This window comes from Pieris napi, chromosome 23, assembly GCF_905475465.1.
Source record: "Pieris napi chromosome 23, ilPieNapi1.2, whole genome shotgun sequence".
Taxonomy (NCBI): Eukaryota; Metazoa; Arthropoda; class Insecta; order Lepidoptera; family Pieridae; genus Pieris; species Pieris napi.
Window position 1 is genome coordinate 5706153 of NC_062256.1, and position 20485 is coordinate 5726637.

The 20485-nt window shown below is 35.4% G+C and overlaps 1 protein-coding gene across 5 annotated transcripts in view; it reads left to right on the plus strand.

Moving 5' to 3' along the window:
• LOC125061266 (eye-specific diacylglycerol kinase) overlaps window positions 1-20485 on the plus strand; it is a 189996-nt gene that overhangs the window by 72400 nt on the left and 97111 nt on the right. Inside the window, exon 1 of one of the 5 annotated variants that reach the window (XM_047666614.1) lies at window positions 8528-9283. The exons of the other annotated variants lie outside the window; for them this stretch is intronic. Within the exon in view, the coding sequence (XP_047522570.1) occupies window positions 9108-9283 (176 nt within the window). The 5' untranslated portion in view covers window positions 8528-9107. Of the gene's footprint in view, window positions 1-8527; window positions 9284-20485 lie in introns of those variants that run through there. 5 annotated transcript variants of the gene reach the window in all.

Here is a 20485-nt window from a genome sequence, read left to right on the forward strand (position 1 = left end):
TGTAAATTTACAATTAATTTAACTTGACAATTCATAAGAGTACTTGTTTACCTACATGAATAAAGATATTTTGAGTTCGAGTGAAAATTTTGTTTAAGAAAGTGGTTAAAGATGAAAGGACATCGGAAGGAGAAAAAGCGTTAAAAATGTTGGCGCCATTGCGTAACAATTCTGTAAGCTAATGTATTAAACTATACTAGGTAGTAAAAAGCTCGTATGCCATTAAACCTGTAGTTTAATATCCTCAAGTTCGCCTTTAGTGGTTTAATATAAGCCAAAATTGTTTATATAAATATTTTACACGTACTCACATCATGCAAATAGTTCACTGGTACGGGCTGTTCTTAAATCTGAACTGAAATTAGAGTGCCGAATGGAAAAAGAATTCGCTTTTGGACGCTTTTTCTGATACTTTGAAGTGGCTTTGTGAACGATATTCGTGGAAATGTTTGTTGATACCGTCAGTTTTGTAATTGAAACTTTATATTCTCCTTTAAAGCAGGTAACAAAATATTAATTATTCGATGTTCTCAATTCAATAATTATCTCTTTGATATTAGGTTCATAAAATAACATTTCTATATATATAAATATATACTCCTCCGAAATGGCTTTACCGATTCTTATGATTTTTTTATGCATATTCAGAAAGTCTGAGAATCGGCTACAATCTATATTTCGAACCCCTAAGTGATGAGGGGTGTCCACCCCAAAAAATTTTTTTTTATTTCTTTGACAAAATTTTTCATTTTATTTTTTTATGACACGTCATACATAAATACATACAACCCTAATTTTTCACCTCTCTTCGATCAACCCCTATTTTTAATATTGTAGATAGGTATTTTTATTGAACTAAAAAAAAATTCCTAGAAATAATATACATGGCAATACAAACGTTTGCCGGGTCAGCTAGTTTTGAAATAAAATCATAAAATGACTTCAGTGATTTTCTTTTCTTTATCTAGTAAGACTGTTTTCGCTATAAGTAATACAATTTGGCTGAAAGAGACAGAAAGGATTGATAATCTATTATTACAGCTCTATTTAAATAAAACACATTCCGTATTTAAGTTCTTCAGTATCACAATACAGGTTTTCTAATAAATAATATAAAGAAATATGATGAAAAGCTGGTACAGGCACATAAATATGTTTTCACTGGTGGAAACTTTTAATGTAAATTTGGAATACCGGCGTTATTTTGCAATTTTTGCCAAACCCAAGTCGGACCAAATCTTAAACGAAAGCTTTGCAAACTCGTGTTGACATTTGAAATAATAAAACAAGATATCTTTATATAATTGGACGAAAGTGTTGCCAAGTAGGAAGTGTTGATAGAAAGATTTTATAGTATGTTTACGCATTTATTGTGCCAAAAATAACCAATCATCCTAAAGTGTTCGATCACGCGGTACAAGAATATATTATTAGTTATTTATAAATAGCTTTATCACTTGGCAATCGTGGCTATACGCTACGGTTTGCGGGTGTCGTGTACTTTCTTGTTGTCAATATCGTTAATAATACAAAATCTGTATACTAAAGGTATGCTTATATTGGTTCTACTATTACGCATGTCAGGAAATGAGAGGAACAGGTATAATAAATAAATTGAAAAAAAGGGTGCGTGTACTTATGTACGCGCGTAAGAAGTTATACTTCTTTGGCATTATTAAAAATAGTTTCTGATTGCATGCAAATAATTAATTACAATTAAATAATCAAAGACTGGAAAAGGAGTCATTATAATCAATAAAGTTCAGTTTACATTTGAAAAATTAAATAAATAAATATTTCTTATTATTATCTTACATTAAGTGTAACATAAATTCTATTATTATTCGAATGTTGTTTGTAAATTATGTCCAATGCCGTAGCATCTTCCGTGGGCAACTTCATTCTATTAATTTTGTGTCACGGTGCGCGCGCATCGTAAAATGTCACTCTCATCAATTTTTCATAACGCGCCTAAAGAAGTATAACTTCAAAATGACACATTAATCACGATAACTTCACATCAGTTAGTACAAAAGTTAGGGATACGATGTGGACAGATAACGTTTATACAGTAGATATTTAATGGGAAACGCATTACAGTCGTTCAAACGGTGAAAGAAAACATTGTATCAACTTGCATTGGATCCGAAAATCGACGTCACCTTCATCTAAAATGACCAAGAATCGTTGACATTTATTCTAAGAATTCTAAGAATAATTTAACTGGTTTTTAATACATCTGTGAATCTTTACAAAACGATTCCATTCAAGGGAGAAGTTGCATTGTCCGAAACGCTTCTATAGGGGCTCCTACTTCGCCAGGCATTATTAAGAATATTACACATACAGTGGCAATATCCTGTTCTATGTAAAATTAAAACCCGAAAAACCTAAGGAGGTTTTATATTATCCTATTTCACCATGCCTCCTGCTGATAGATGACAAGTTTTTGTTTTTTTTTATAATTTTTGTTATTATTATTAATTACCTGATATGTCATGTGGAACATCGTGTAATAGTTGCTCCTTACAAACGTTGTGTAAAAAAAATGGCGATTAAAAAGAGTGGCGGAGAGTTTATTGCCAGTTCTTCTCTTCCGTTCTACGCCCTTGATATGAGAACTGGCAGTAAATGTAAAATTAGAAGCATTAATATGTATTTCTTTATTGACGAGTCATAAGTGTACATTATGTTACCTACATGATTAAATGATTTTTTACTTTACTTTACTTTACTATAGTCTCAAAAATGTCTTGACTTTATTAGCTTCTTTTTTATTATTGAATTACTACAATTAATCAAAGTTTGCACGTGTTAATATAAATACTAAATACAACTAAATACCACGTAAGTTTAATTTTAGTTTACAATATAAAATATATAATCGTTCAGCGATCTGTTACATTGAACCAATGCTCCCGATAATTTTGCTCTGGGCATGGAAGTCATCATATTGAGTACAGTTCCTGGCTCATCGGGGTGCTTTAAATAAAAGAGGATTTTAGTTTTACTCTATATTAACCACTCCCGTACACCAATAGATATAAGCGAAATAATGAAATGTTAATTGCTATGTAACGGATGAATACTACTAACGAATATACTCTCGGGGCGTATCTCCGACGGTTTAGGAAATCGTCACTCTTATTAAACTAAGAAAGCCTCAGTGAGCAAAATGTAAAGCCTTGACTCGTACATATTGTATTGCAAATCTCATATCTAAATAACACTAATTATTATGACACTAGACGGATTAACGCGAATTTATTATATTGTTTAAGGTGGGAACTGACCAACGTTACGAGGTGTAATGTAACATGTAATGTAATGTTACACAGCGAGCATTCGTGCAGTCAGTACGTCGTGTTACGTCGTGATACGTCGTGTTTCCCCGTAACACGACGTACTGACTGCACGAATGCTCGCTGTGTAACATTACATTACATGTTACATTACACCTCGTAACGTTGGTCAGTTCCCACCTTTACATAACTAATTATTTTAAGCAATTATCCGTTTTAGTCCCTCGCTTCAATCTTGACAGATGAAAATCGCTGAGTTCCTTCATGTTACATGAGTGTTAATTAATAATATGCCTTTTTTTCTCTTTATGGCTCTGGCACGGTTTGTGTATAAAGGTGGGAACTGACCAAAGTTACGATGTGTAATGTAGCATTCGCATCGAGCGTGTAACGCATCGAGCATGTTACGCTGTGTTTTAAAATCGGCGTAACATGCTCGTCAACGTCTGTGCTCCGCTTTCGCCGCCAGTGTTCACGAGATGGCCGACAGCGAGGACGCGTTGGTATCTTTGATTCTACTTAATTATTGTTTCATCCAAAATAAGAAGAAGAAAAAACGTTACTGGACATTTAACTTATTAAAAAACAGAGGCGTATGTGGTGGTTTGTCATTGATAGCAACTTTGAAAAACCAAATGATTACTGGACAGTATAAAAACTTTGTACGCATGTCTCCGATCGATTTTGAAGAACTGTTTGATTTATTTGCTCTGGATGAGCTGGGTTCCACAACACTTCCTCTTTTTTATAGAAAAATACAGAGATTTTTCTTTGTCCCACTCCATGTTTGATTGATTGATGTGTGATTACTCGCTATGCGCGTGCGCTCGGGACGACTTTTGACAAAGAGCGTACTGACCGAACCGCGTAACACTCAAAGGATTTGCCAAAAAACCGAAAGCCGGGTGGAGCACTCAAAGCGAGCAACGAGCGGCTCGTTGCTCGCTGGTTTCCCCGTAACACGACGTACTGACTACACGAATGCTCGCTGTGTAACATTACATTACATGTTACATTACACCTCGTAACTTTGGTCAGTTCCCACCTTAACATTACACCTCGTAACGTTGGTCAGTTCCCACCTTTAGCCAGCGTCAAGTATAAGATTTTTATAATTCGAGCAAATTCAAACAAAAACCGCGCCCGCCAAATTCCTCATTTATCTTTAATGCACGTTTCACAATTCTCTAATATTTTGTCATAAAAAAAAAACAATATGCCATTTAAGAATGAAAGAGCCCCCAATGAAGCGTCTGGTAGGTCATTGCAATCAAGTTTATCTTCTGTTATTTTAATAACTTTTCTGTACAGGCAAGTAGACATTATAATATAATCTATCATATGTTGGGCCTTAATGGAAAATATATTTGAATCTAGCAATTCATTAATTTGACGGCTCATTGGTCTAGTGGTTAGTACCCCTGACTGCGAATCCATGGGCCCCGGGTTCGATCCCCGGCTGAGACGAACATCGATGTGATGAGCATTTGGTGTTGTGCTTAGGTCTTGGGTGTTTAAATATGTATTTATATGTCTATCTATCTATAATATGTATGTATATCCGTTGCCTAGTACCCATAACACAAGCTTCACCAGCTTAGCATGGGACTAGGTCAATTGGTGTGAAATGTCAAAAAAAAAAAAAACCAGAAGAAAGTCCAGTCCTTTAGGAGGTGTATTTATCAAATCTGTTATTTAGGCTTGGCGAATAGAAACTTTAACACTGTATTGCAAATATCATTACAGACGTTTTAGCTGTTTTAGACATTTCGTTAAATTTTGGCATTGATATATTACGCTCAGGTAAAAGGACGCTCCTAAACAAGTAAAGTAAGTTAAATTGAAGTTCTTGTTTCAGTAAACGTAAAAAGTAAGTTTCTCTTCAACAGTAAAAGTTTGAAAATTCAGGGTTAGCTGCTTATAGATCGTAAATCTCACGGGAGATTCTCAGATATAATAAGAATCGTGTCACCGTCTGGCAAAACTATAAATTTGCATCGGGCCTACATGGAGTACTGTTCACATCTCTGGGAGCTCCCCAGTACCAGCTCCTTCCTTGACCGTATTTCCGAACCAATTAGATTTAGGGGCCTTCAAGAAAAGAGCGTACCAATTCTTTTAAGGGCGCCAATGCACTCGCAGCCTTCTGGCAATGTGTGTCCATGGGCGGTATCACTTATCATCAGAAGCTCATATTCCCTTGTAATCTATATAAAAAAAATACATAACACAAAATTCAGTGATTAAGTTACTTACTTTTTAGTTTCCACTATTATACACAAGGAAAATACCCATTATGCTTGTGAAATTTCTACTCACAAAAAGACCTTGAAACCTTAACAGATATTCTTACATTAAAATAAACACGTCATGATTGATCATTTGTTTTGGACCCGATGCCACAGAGAGACACACTTAATCCTGTATATTCCTTCCTGATATTCTTCATGTGATAAGGACCTGATGTACTGAAACAACTATTAATACATAAGGTAATTACCCCATGAAATAATTTTTCTCTCTATCTAAAAAAGATGGAGGGAATTTAATTTTTCACCGATAAATCCAATTCAGCTTAAACAAATCTCGAAACTTAAACAACCTCGACACCTATTGACGGACAAAATGGCGGATGTTTATTATCCGTTCTACGTATTTCTTGAAATAAGATTACTTTACTATTGAGGCCTGACAAAATATGAAAAAAAATTGTCATTTAATTAAGACAATTTTAGCGATAATTTTTTTTAAGCATCAATTAGAGTAGTTCAGTTAAGAGACGTTTAAATAACTAGTTAAACAATATTGGTAAGCGGTCTTTGTTAAGTAATGATTATAAAAAGCAAGAGTTTTAAGAATAATTTTGACAGGCGCGTACAAAGCTATAAGTAGAAATCTACTTAGTATGTAAATTATTATTAGCGATTATAATTTACTTGTAAATTGTCTGGAATTATCTTATAATTAGTCTTTATTGTATTAAGATGTTAATTACAAAGTTGTTCGCTTTTACAGAATTGCCTTCATCTGTTTCTCGAACAAAAACCTTTTCCAAACTCCCGACAATATATCAATTGTCACCCTTTGACAAGTCATGTTACTTTGTTAATTTTATCAACTCATCTTCTGAATATAATTCCCCTTCTACGTCTTTTTAATTAAATTTAAGACGTTGTAATTGTGTCATCTGTCACCATAAACGTAATTTTAACACGTCATAATTTGTGATTCCTGAATTAATATCTATATAACTTTTTATTAGGAAATAAATCTCTATAAGAGCCGAGAAATTAATGTTTGACAAAGTGTTTTTATGCTTGTACCATAGAATATCATAACCTAAAAATGTAATTCCGCGTCCCTTTCAAAAAGTGACGTAAAATATTTACCGCCATTTTATGTCAAAGCAAACAAATATTCGCGTAATATTTTATCTTCGAAGCAGTGACAACCATAAAGGAAGGCCATAAATAACTGGTTCTATTAGATGTCGTCTATGTCAATGCAAAACCATAAACTATGTCGAGATATAATATTAAAAAGTCCGAATATTCGAAAGCAAATTTTTATTTTGTATGTACATATAACATAATTAAAAAACTATGGACCAGTTTTATAAATTACCGGGATAAAGCTATATTATCATTCAGTTTTATAGAAAATCCTTATCATTCAACCGCATAAAGCATTTGATTTTTTATAATAAATATATATTTTACTCACAAGCAATCGTGGGAGATTAAAAAATTGGTATCGTTTTATGGGACATTTCCAAGCGAAGTCATAGCAAACTCATAAATAAAAACAGACATTTCGAACCAAGACACTCAATGAAACCTTTATAATTTATGAACCTGCATTGTTCATTAAATGATGATATTTTCGGTTTCAGTATCATATCTGAGCGATTTTAGGTCTATTTCTCATATTTAATTTTATACATTTTAACCAAATGCTCGCATCTTGAGGTGACAAAGACGGCGTGTCATTCGGAAGTATTTCTATTTCGGCACGGACGTCTCGCTACAATGATCGGTACAGTTATTACCGGTCAGTGACAGTGGCAATCGTATTTTTTTATTTCATCTTATTATCGCCTTATTAAGATTATTCGCACATTTGACACCATTAAATTACCATTACCACCATAAACAGAAGCAAATAAAACAAAAGTTGTGAAAAAATTACAAACATGCACACTACAATAATTATACTAATGTTTATAGATGACACGTTAGTAACAAACAGATGTTTTTTTAAATCGAAAAATGATATAATTCTTTATATGTGGGGATTAGTACCACACAATATTTATGTGTACTTCACAGAAAATAAATATCCTTCAATCCTTCTATATATACTTAAGTGATATATTAGAGTCATAGTCTCAACAGCACAAAACGGAACGGACGGAACCAGATCAGAGTCATGACCCCTCCTGCAGCGTGGACAATATCGCTTTATTTTAGCATAATACTGTTTACATAAAAAGCTATATTGTTTATTTATTTATTTATTTTATTTATTTACACTTTGTTGCTTAATGATATAAAAATTTAACAAAATTACAAGTAAAGGAAAGGCAACTGGCGGCCATATCGCTTTCGAGCGATCTCTTCCAGGCAACCACTGTGAGAAAAGAAAAAGAAAGAAAATGGATTAAATTACATGAGGTAGGCAAAAAGTGCAAAAATAAATGTATTACATATACTTGTAAAGAAAAAGAAAAACAAACTAAACTAATAAAGGATACATTAAAAAAAACAGATTATAAAATAAATACAGATTATATAATAAATAAAAAGTGCACATGAATCATTTTAATTTAATTTAAGATCAGTCTCACGTCGGTTAGTTAGTATTATTAAAGGGATACGATGTGGACAGGTAATGTTTGTACAGAAGAAATTTAAAGGAAGATAGAGAAGGAGCTAAGCGAATAGGGACTGGAAGTGAGTTCCATAGCTTAACTGCAGAGACCTTAAAGGATTCGCCAAGATTTAGTTATATTTAAAGAAGTGATTCATAAATGAAGATCGTTAGCTAGTTATATTTTGGTACTTTCAAAGGCAAATTAAATAACAAACCACAATCGCATTAGATTGTGCGACTTTACCGTTTGCTTATTTCGTAATAGCCCTCCGGGATTTGGCGTCTCGTTCGTCTGCTCTTCCCTCTGTCCCACCTCATTCCTCAGTTGTCCCCGTGACCGCAAACGTACTTTTCTAACCGCTGCGCCGGCGCAACGTGTCTAGTGAGTCAAGAGTTTAGTGTCAGTGACACGTGCCGTTTCGTTTTAATATAAGTAATAATTCATTTTAAAGTGATTAAAACTTACCATGTCGTGTTATAAATAGTATGAAGGTCATATCACGAAGTTGAGTCAGCCAGTGTCAACTCATGTAATAAGTTCAGATATGAATTTAATGTTCGATTTAAACTACTCATTTATTGTTATAAATATATTTGAAACATAACAAGAGTCTATATAAAACTCTACGCAAAAAACGAAGTGAAATCTAATAATCTACCGGCCTTTAATAGCGAGTCATAGTTGGTATCAAATTTGGTGAGGGTTATGTGTGCGATACCAGTGTTTGCGTTTTGATAAATTTAACGCGCGCTCCATAGACTTAATTATCATAAAATCAAACAGGTGCCTCTTCAAGTCAAGTGCGTTTAAAGTTTAATTTGTGGTTCGAAGCGTGATCGAGTTGGCCGTGACGTGCGTTGATAGTGCGACATGTTGATACATGGTGCTGTGAAGCCTATAAAACGAAGGCGCTTAGGTCATTTAAGAATTCCATGCTCGCTTGGGGAGCAGGGCGAGGGTCGGCCGGCCCCTCGCTGCCCCCCAAGAAACCAGAACTCAGCGATACGGACAGCGAAGCCCAGAGCGCGTTGCTCACAAGCGCCGCCGCCCTGGCTAGAAGACGGCGCGCCGTAAAATTAAAACGAAAGATCACCTTCAAAGTTTCAAGGTTCGTTATATAGTTGTAAGCCGGCCTTTATACGGCTACTGAATTCGTGATAAACCAATTCGAACTTATTGTTAGAATTTTAGGTCAATCGATGGTGGTAGGCGATATGCTAACATTACAAGCGCAATTCTAATAGATATATGAAATTTGTCGGCGCTGTTCCATAAAATATTCATTTAGGTTCTAATTACTTACGTATCGATTTTTGCTTGTTGTTTGTAGTTTAATATGCGCAATGTACATTGTTCATGTTATAATATTAATCGTGGGTAATGTACGTAACCTTTGTCCTTGCTTTGATCTATAAACGTAATTTTCTTTAGAGATTCTATACATGTATGTGACATTTGAGTAGAACCAAATAAAAAGTTTATTATAGGCCAAATTCGTGAGAAATGTATATAAAACTTAATTTCCTTAAACATACAGGTTTCATATTTTATTAGGCAACGAGCAGATTGCTAACAAGCGGTGTCTTCCAGGCAATCCTAGTAACGAAAAACAAAAGAAATACATATTGAGGGTAACGTGAGAAGTGTACTAAACATTCGAACGCTGTAAATACTGTTATATTTTACGATACAATTTATTTTATGAGTGGTTTTAATCTACCGGAAACATGTATTATTTTTGCGTTTAAGCGTACCGCTGATTTATTTTGACATATATCAGACATCAGGCTGATCACTTCTATACTAATATTATAAAGAGTTTCCTCTTTGTTTGATTTTTTGTTTGTTTGAAATGAATAGGCTCCGAAACTACTGGACCGATTTCAAAAATTCTTTCACCGTTGGCAAGCTACACTATTCCCGAGTGACATAGGCTATCTTTCATTTTCAAAAAAATTAGGGATGCCTACTAAAACTTGAATAATCTAACCCAAGGTGTAAAAAAATAAACAAAAAACTTCCTTCAATCGTGTGCGCTGCGAAAACTATTAATGATAGAACAAAATGATGTATTACAATTTTTCAGGACACACCACTATCTATAAAAAATGTCGCGACAGCATGTCTCTATCTTTTATAGTTACGTCACAATAAGCGTCCTTTTATTATTGTTTTTTAATTAAAATACCACCGCTAGAAAAGGCTCTTTATGCGTACCTAGTAGGTATTGATCCTTATCAAAATAATTACCAACGTTTCACATAAGCTACAATTTAATGGCATAACCACCAAAAAAGAATGGTGGATTGGTATTCTCCTGCCTTTTCTCTTGAATAGTTTACTACTATGTAATATAACAAAAATCTTAGCCACAGCAACGCTTGGCCGAGTCTACTAGTTCTCTATAAAAAAATAATAAAGAAACAAATGAAATCCTATAAGGGAAGGACTGTAGCGCCATTGGATGATTATTTTATTACACATCTGTTAAACGCGGACATTTTTCTGGCTGTTAATGTGAAATAAAGCTACGATAGTTCTTAGTCAAATACAATTATAAGATAAGACATCGCACAGTCGAAGAATGGCATCCGTTGTGATTCACGTAAGCTGCTTATCATTCCGAGCACGCCAGCAACAGGTAGAAATGCCGGCTGCGGATATTATCGCACAATCTTTATATTAAAATGGTATATTACATAAATGCGAACATGATTTTGGTAATTTTATGATGAATTAATGTTCTGATATCAGATTCAGTCGGGAAGAATCAGATTTAATATTTTCGAATATATTACAAATTTAAAAATTGCGCCCTATACTTTGAATTTAGTATCAACATTGCATCCGTGCGAAGCCGTGCAGTCAACTTTTTGCGTCTAATGCATGCCGGTTCCCTCACGATATGTTTACCTTACGAGTGTGTGTTAAATGCGCTATAGAAACTACATTAGTGCACAGCCGGGGATCGAACCTCCGACCTCCTGAGAGTCACTGCTCTTATTCAGAATCATTTGTCAAGCTATGGGGTATATTTTTGTTATTGATACATTTATTACACTATTTACTAAAGACAACTTAACAGACAAAAAATTGCTGTGGTTGCAAAAGTCGACCAAAAAATGATTTATTGGTTTCGTGAGAACAATTTAAATGAAAATTTCACGGATCAACCCTTCACGATTGCGGAAAATCACTCGTATCTAAATAAAGTAATAAAAAACCCGTATTACAAAAATTAGTTTACGCTTAAACTTATCTCGGAATATTAACCCTAGAGTAGAAACCCGTCTTAAGTTCTTGAGTTTAAAGCCTTTTAAGTTAACAAAGTTAACAGAAATACTCCAGTTAGTTTCTTTGTTTGTGTAACTTTAAAGAAAAGTTTTAGTTTTTAATTGCTTTCATTAAAATAGTTTTCTGATAAATAGGGATTACATTTCTTATAACTTTCTTAATGAAATTATACTATTTTTACACGCTTTATATTAGGTTCACCTGTATGTATGTTTGTATGTATGTATGTATGTATGTAACGCTAGAAAATGCGAGGAATATCGTACAATTAGTCTTATGAGCCACGTGCTAAAGTTATTTTTGACCGTCATACATAACAGGATAACAGCAAGTGTGACGAACAATTGGGAGATAACCAGTTTGGCTTTCGCTCTGGTGTAGGCACACGTGAGGCTCTTTTTGCTCTGAATGTCCTTGTACAGAAGTGTCAAGATATGCAGAATGACGTCTTCCTATGCTTTATAGACTATGAAAAAGCTTTTGACAAGGTAAAGCATGACGTTCTCATAAATCGTTTAATTGACACCGGTCTCGATGAAAAGGATCTAAGAGTAATCAGAAACCTGTACAAAGACCAAAAAGCAACCGTGAAAGTGCATCACGAGGAAACGGATGAGATTGGCATTTACCGTGGTGTTCGTCAAGGTTGTATATTGTCTCCGTTGCTATTCAATGTATATTCCGAAGCAACTATATCAGAGGCCATTGAGGGGTTAGAGGTTGGTGTGAAAGTTAACGGAAAGATAATCAACAACATTCGCTATGCAGACGACACTGTTTTAATAGCCTCGTCAATGGATGATTTACAAATGCTTGTTAATAAAGTTCATGAAACTAGCGAAAGAGACGGTCTGACTATTAATGCAGTAAAGACGAAGGTGATGGTCATTTCCCGAAACGATACTTTAGTTCCTAATTTATCCGTAGCTGGTAGAACGTTGGAACGGGTGCGGCAATACAAGTATTTGGGAACTTGGGTTACAAACGAGTGGAATCCTGATCAGGAAATTAGGTCTCGAATCGAAATTGCCCGAGGATCTTTCAACAAAATGAAGAAAGTTTTGTGCTGCCGTCACATGACCATTAAACTCCGAGTCCGACTTCTCCTTTGTTACATATGGCCAATTGTTCTGTACGGCTGTGAAGCTTGGACAATTAAAGAAGATACCCGCCGGCGCTTAGAAGCATTTGAGATGTGGTGCTATCGTCGCATGCTTCGAATAAGCTGGATCCAGAAGGTCTCTAACGAGAAGGTTCTGAAACGAGTTGGAATGTCGAAAAAACTTTTGCAGAACATTAAACAACGGAAAGTTGCGTACCTGGGCCACGTGTTGCGCCATGACCGCTACCACCTCCTTCAATTAATTATAATGGGTAAAATCCAGGGTAAACGGCGTGTTGGTAGAAGGAAGAAATCATGGCTCCGCAACGTTAGAGAATGGACAGGTATTGCAACTGCAGAAGAGTTGCTGCATCTGGCACAGGACAAGACACGGTTCAAGATACTGACGGCCAACCTCCAGTAATGGAGAGGCACTAAAAGAAGAAAGAAGAAGAAGATGTATGTATGTATGTAACCGACTCCTTCGGACTCGATTTTGACCCACTTTTAACGGACAGATTTAATTCAAACTTTGCGCATCTGTCAAAGATCGATGACAAAGCAATAATCCGAAAAAAAAATGAAAAAAATTTAACTAAAAAATAAATAATAGTTAAAAAAAACTAAAAAACACGCTTTTAAAGCACATCAAACTAAAAAGTAAAAATAATTCCTAATTTAGGCTGAAAATGGTAATGAATAAAAAATACTGGTATTATTGTGTAAAAGCGTGGGGCGCTCTGTGCCATATTTTTCGTCTATCGAGCAACTTAAAAGCGTGTTTTTTAGTTTTTTTTAATTATTATTATAATTCAGCCTTTATTGCTGACACCCAGTATAATATATATTAAACACTTATCTAAGTTACATACCCCCACTTAATCTAATACAACATTTGAGCCGGTTTTGGTAATCAGCGTGTCCTGTGACACAAGGGCCTCTTCCAGCTGCTTCCATTCTTTCTAATGTCCTTCTATTCTCTTTATATCGTCTGGCGTCTCTCGGTATGTGCCTGGTCCAGCACCATTTCATTAAGACTAAACAGATCTAGAGGTATACTAATATAGTTCTATAGAATTTTATCATCACCTTGATGGCGGGAAGTCTTCCACAGTCCGTTTCACAAGGCACTTTCTTTTGCGAATTAGCGAACTGTGGAATCGACTCCCAATGGGGGTCTTCCCTGAGAGATATGACCTCCAACTATTCAAAGCTAGAGTGTACTCCTCCCTCAAAGGCCGGCAACGCACCTACTAAATATGGGTGTCCATGGGCTGCGATGACACATAGGCCGTTATGGCCGTTATGGGCGTCCCGCAGGCTAGTTTGCCCCCTATTATAAAAAAAATAGAAGACAAGATTTTCTTAGTTTAATAATAATAATAGCAATACAATATATATAGCAATTAAACAGGAATACATTTAAACATACCTGCGTCGCACAGCACTAATGTTATCTTCAGTGGTCGCTGTTAAAGGACGCCCCTCACGCGGATCATCATTGCTACGTCCACGCTTAAACTCGTTAAACCAATTGTAAATAGGGGCACAAGATGGGGCTTCATTAAGAAATGCTAATCGAGCCTATCATAGCTTTGTTGTTGAGTATGCCCACAACGAAAGTCATAGTAGTTCATTTTCACGTGTAACAAGAGTTATTGATTTGCTCCAATTCACAAAAACAAATGACAAATGAATGCAATATATACTACAGTCTACATTAGGTTACCAAAGAGTACTAAAATTAAAATTGAAAAAAAGTTTTCATTAGCAATGTTTCTAACTGACCAGTTCTAAACATTTTCAGTGATACGTACGTATTATATAAACACAAAGACACGCGTGACAGTAATTGTGTTAAATTTTGTGTATCTTTGTCCATAATTGAAATTAAAATTATGTATATTCCAACTTAAGGAGCAGCTTCGTCACAATCTCTTTAGTAGTTTTTGAGATATCTATCTACGCATTCCTGAAGGACGTGTGTAATATATGTAGATGTCGACTGGAATTATTAATTTGTTTTTCTAAATTACTTTATTATAGAACTTTTACACTAATGAATCAAAGAAAGTAGAAAGTCCGTCTCGTTTGTCAGTCGCTACGTTAATTAATTATTGGAAATATATAATTATTAATAGCTTCATCTTAGGAATATTAAATGTAAGCTGCAAATAATGTTTCAAGTATCGACGACGACTCATTGGTCTAGTGGTTAGTACCCCTGACTGCGAATTCATGGGTCCCGGGTTCGATCCCCGGCTGAGACGAACATCGATGTGATGAGCATTTGGTGTTGTGCTTAGGTCTTGGGTGTTTAAATATGTATTTATATGTCTATCTATCTAGAATATGTATGTATATTCGTTGCCTAGTACCCATAACACAAGCTTCACCAGCTTAGCATGGGACTAGGTAAATTGGTGTGAATTGTCTTAAAAAAAAATTAAAAAAAAGTTTTATCGATTCCTTAAGATTAACGCAGTTTAGCCATACATCGCAAATAACAAATGATACCTACGATATAGTTTGTTTTATAGTACGGGGGGTAAACGGGCAGAAGACTCATTTGTAGTTAAGCGATATACTCCCATGTTCACTCTCAATGCCGTACGTTACGTTCGGTACGTTCTTTATTTGAAGGATACAGTTTTTTTTTTAATGGCTCTTATTTGTGCCAACTGGGCACAAGGTACTTCGCCAGTGTCGTATGGAGAAGGATAGAGTTGAATTGGTTCGGAGTTCTACCCAAAGTAAAAAGTATCGGTCGATACATTGTTGTCTTTTGCCGTACTATTGAGTTTTTAACAGTGTTTAAATGATGATGACGATTAACAAATTTCATATTAAATAATGTCGCGTCCTATTGACAAAAAAGCGATGAGTTATTACCCTTACTCTAATACTTCCAATACCAGCAGCTAACCCAATTTCAGAGATGAGTTTCTGTTCCGAGCGATTTTAAGATTGTGACATCAGGATATTGAGAGAACTACATCGAGCTTGCATACCAAGAGTGGCAAAGAAAAATCAGATTAGGGTTAAAAACCGCCTTCATCGGGGAAGGTTAAGTCTCTTACTTCGTCATTCACACACGCCAGTCAGCTTTCGTCCCTTCAGGAAATTGACCACGACGGCTCAAGCTGATGGAGTCTCGTGGGAGACGCCCTTGCGCGGGACAAACCCCATTTCCGGCCGAGCTCGATCGAGGTTAAAACAGCCCAAGTAGAGATGTCAAGGGCCTACACGATAACGGCGAGATTCCATTAAAAAAATATCTCTGTCGCTATTGTGTGTAGCATCTCTATACAGGGTGTCCAAAAAGTCGTGGATCAAACGCAAATAGGGAATAGATGACGTCATCAGCTGCAAAAAAATTGTTCTACGGGAGGTCTCTAAGCTCAACCCCTGCAGAGTTATGATTTATTTTTCACCCTGTATATACATATATATGGCTGAACCGATTTGATTGAGTTTTTTTTGAATGCGCCAATCAAACGGGTGGCGCCCTGGATGGTTTAGGTTCACAAATCAGCTCGGCAGATGGAGCTGCAGTCGGTATCTAGGTTATTTATCTATAGGTACAGCAAACAAACAGCTGGTATATATATACATCTTCTGTGCATGTGTTCGTGATTAAACTCCTAAGAACTCCTCCTGGAAATATTTGATGAAATTTATTGTGTTCAAGTGTGAGTCGAGAATTATAAAAATTATTAGATTTTTTGTATGTAAGACGTACGAGTATGTTACGCTAGTTTATTTATAAATTTATTTTAAATCAGACAGTCTATTGAAATGTAAATGGAAAATATGGATAAAATTATTTTAGTTAATTCCACTGTGAGTAATGCAACCCTAATCGAACTATATGATAATCAAGTTGATAGGCAGATATTCGGTTCCTGATAGGCAATAATATAGGTATTTAATATTCGGGCAAACTTTAATCAAAGCGGTCCTCTGGAACGTCATTCAGGCAAATTGATAATTAAATTGTACTGCCAATTAAGTGCGCACTTACTGCGATGCTTACAGTGTACACCTGCCCCAATTTTTGGCTTGGATTGGGCATTATATCAGCATCATCATCTCAACAGACTTTTCAATATACTTATTATATTTAATATAGACATATTTTTCCTACTTAGTACAGCTTTATAGCTTTATTAGCTTCCTTATGTTTTACTTTGCGAGCTACTAGACGACTGACCTAGTACCTTCAGCGTGTGACTCTCATTCCTGAGGCTGTATGTTCGATCCCCGGCAGAACACCAATGGACTTTCTTTCTATGTGCGTATTTTACATTCGCTCGAACGGTAAAGGAAAACATCGCGAGGAAGCCGGCTTGCCTTAGAACCAAAAAGTTGACGGCGTGTGTCAGGCACAGGAGGCTGGTCACCTACTTGACTATTAGATTGACAAACATGAATTAGATTCAGAAATCTGAGGCCCAGACCTAAAAAGGTTGTAGAGCCACTGATTTATTTATTTTATGTTTTACTTCACGTAATGGACTAATTGTGACAAATAAGGTATTATTTCGGGGGAATGAATTATTTTGTATTGGTGACCAGAAGGTTGATACCATCTATACTAATATTACCGATTTCAAAAATTCTTTCACCGTTGGCAAGCTACACTATTCCCGAGTGACATAGGCTATGTTTCATTTAAAAAAAAAATGGGATGCTTACTAAAACTTGAATAATCTAACCCAAGGTGTAAAAAATAAACATAAAACTTCCTTCAACCGCGTGCGCTGCGAAAACTATGAATGATAGAACAAAATTATGTATTTCAATTCAGGACACATCAATATCTATAAAAAATGTCGCTACAGCATGTCTCTATCTTTTATAGTTACGTCACAATAAGCGTCCTTTTATTATTTTTTTTAATTAAAATACCACCGCTAGATAAGGCTCTTTAGTCGTACCTAGGTATTGATCCTTATCAAAATAAATACCAACGTTTCACATAAGCTACTTATTTAATGGCATAACAACAAAAAAAGCATGGAGGATTGGTTTTCTCCTGCCGTTTCTCTTGAATAGTTACTACTATGTAATATAACAAAAATCTTAGCCACAGCAACGCTTGGCCGAGTCTACTAGTATGGTATATGGTGGTAATCTATATAGATATGAAGAACTCAGTTTGTAAGTGGATAGTGCACAAATATCGTTTTAGTTACGTGAAAACCATCACTTTTACTAATAATAGAAAATAGTTTCTGCTATATTTATTTATTTAATGGCACCAAAAACCACTTCCCTATAATTTATTACTACCATTGCTACAAACATAAAGTCCAGTTATGCGTTTAAATTTTATTTTTCTCGCCGTATAACCCCAGTGAGGAATTATTCATATTTCCGGGATATAGAAGGGTTCATCTCGAGAGACCGAGCCAGGTTTGAGGTTGGAGATTTTGATGAAATTATTATAATTTCTATTAAAAATATTGTCTTACCGGTACCTCTCGGCGGGGCTAGCCTTAATAAATAAGCTTTTTTAGTTTATTATTATTATGTTGTACAGTTTCTTAGAAATTCGTTGTAAATCAAAAACTTACCGATTTTTTTAATCAGTTTCTTGCCAATTCTTCTCGCTCTACGCGCTCGATTTGGGAACGCGGTAGTAAATGTAAATAGTAAAATATATTATTATATAATTTATAATATAATTCTATTTATATATACAATTTTCTTAACCTAAAGAAAACCTCTGTTCTTACCTCTTTTAATGTAAATTTAGATTTACCTTTTTTTAATATTGACTTTTATAAGTTTTATTAGTTCCGTTACTACGAAACGCCCAAGAGAGAGTTCAATGTTGAGTTTTCTACCACGCTACAGATATTGAGAGAACTACATCGAAAATGGAAAAACGTCGAGAGGGCTATCGAATAAACTATTATCTATTAAACCTAAACATATCAATCAAATATACAGTATTTACAATTTTCTTAACCTATAGTAATAATAATATTATAATTGTTATTATTTTTAACAATTAAAAATTAATAAAAAGAAATTAGAACGAAAGAAATTTAAAAAGTTTGGTCCCTGTGGCAGTGTACCTTTAACGCTGGCAGCATTTCCTCGCTGTATTGCGATACTAATTCGTTGAGCGAGAAAAGCACCAGCTCTGAAGTCCCCGGTACTATCTACCAGGCGCCAACTTAAATCTTTAATAAGCGCCTGTGCACTTTTACCCCACGGCCCAAGATTATCTACTCCGAAGGGAACAACATCGAAGTTGGAGGAAATACTCTTTGAGCAGTCTTTTATTTTCCTCCTGGTTTGCGGCCGCCCAAGCTTTGTTGCTTTGCTGAGGGAGGTGAGACAAGGCTAAAGTGTCCACACAAGCAGCATCCCATACCAAAGCCCATCCCATCCTCCAAGGGATCACCGACATCCCAACCAGCCAAGTCTAGCGATGCCTGTTGGATCCAAAATGGCTGGAAAATTGACGGAGGCAAGAGAGCGGTACATGACGTCATGCGCGGGGCGGAAAACGACCAGCACTGTTTTGGCAATGGAGGCCATGATATCCAAGGCTACTTACTACAAAGCCACAGGGACACTCATGGGCACTCCTAAGCGAATTCTGATGGCAATGCGAAGTGATTCAGGGTTCAAAACGGTGCCAGTGTTTGGCGAAGGATAAGCATTAAGCCAATGACAAGCTTACCTAGACCCCACTGCCACCAACATTGCGCGGTCTGTAATTAAAATAATATTTCTTTATAATTTAGTTAATTTACATTAAACTATAATTGTATATATATCTAAACCTCTATTACGTCTCCAATTAATGGAAACCCGTAAAATATCATCTAGTTTTTAAGTTTATCGAATTTACACGGCTGACAGAATTGGTACGAGGACTTCATTATATAATACTAGTGGACCCGACAGACGTTGTCCTGCATGATATTTCAAGCGGTTAGTAAAGCAAAGTATGAAAGTACCGACTGCAGCGCCATCTGGCGGGCTGATTTGTGAATCTAAACCATTCCCAGATCCCCTTGAACACACACAAAAAATTTCATCAAAATCGGTCCAGTCGTTTGAGAGAAGTTCAGTGACATACACACTCACAGAAGAATTATATATATAAAGATTGCAACCACTGACATTCACAATTTAATATTGTCAAAGACACAAATGGAGAAAGCTGCGGTTTTTTAGTCCATATTGTGTGGTTTTTGTAGTTTCTTAGGGCCCGTAAACAGTTATTTCTAAAAGTAGAAAAAAAAATAGAAAATAGAAAAAATCTTTATTCGTTATCTCAAAGATTTTACAATAGCTGATAAGTGATTGGGACCTCCTTTTAAGCGCATAAGCACTTGTGTTAGGAGAACCCGCTCTTCCATTACATAGGTGTACTAACTAATTATAATTTAATTTAACACGTATAGCTAAGCCAAGTATTACAATTTTACAATTTACTAAACATAATCTAAGGTTAAAATGTGAATAATGATATATGTGTGTATGTGTATGTGTGTGTGTGTGTTTGTGTGTTTATGAGAATGAATTTTCATGACTGATTGTAGAAGTTGACTATTTACTAGTGTATTATGATTCATGATTACCTACAAAGGCTTCAGTGTCTTCATAGCTAAATGTTTCTAGGATGTTAAGTAGCGACGTTTTACATTCATGTTTATTCAATGTGTATATATTTAATATTTTATTTAATTTATTATAAAGTTTAGCAGCTTGGCATTGAAATTGTCTCATAGCAAAAACTGATTTAGATCTCTCAACAGGAGCAACAGTATATTTGCGTCTTTTGCTCAGTTTGCGACCATCATATTTAAGAGACTTGTGCAATCTTAAGGTAGTGCAAAAAATGTACAGTTGCCTGACCGATAAGACACCACAAGAGGCATAAAGATC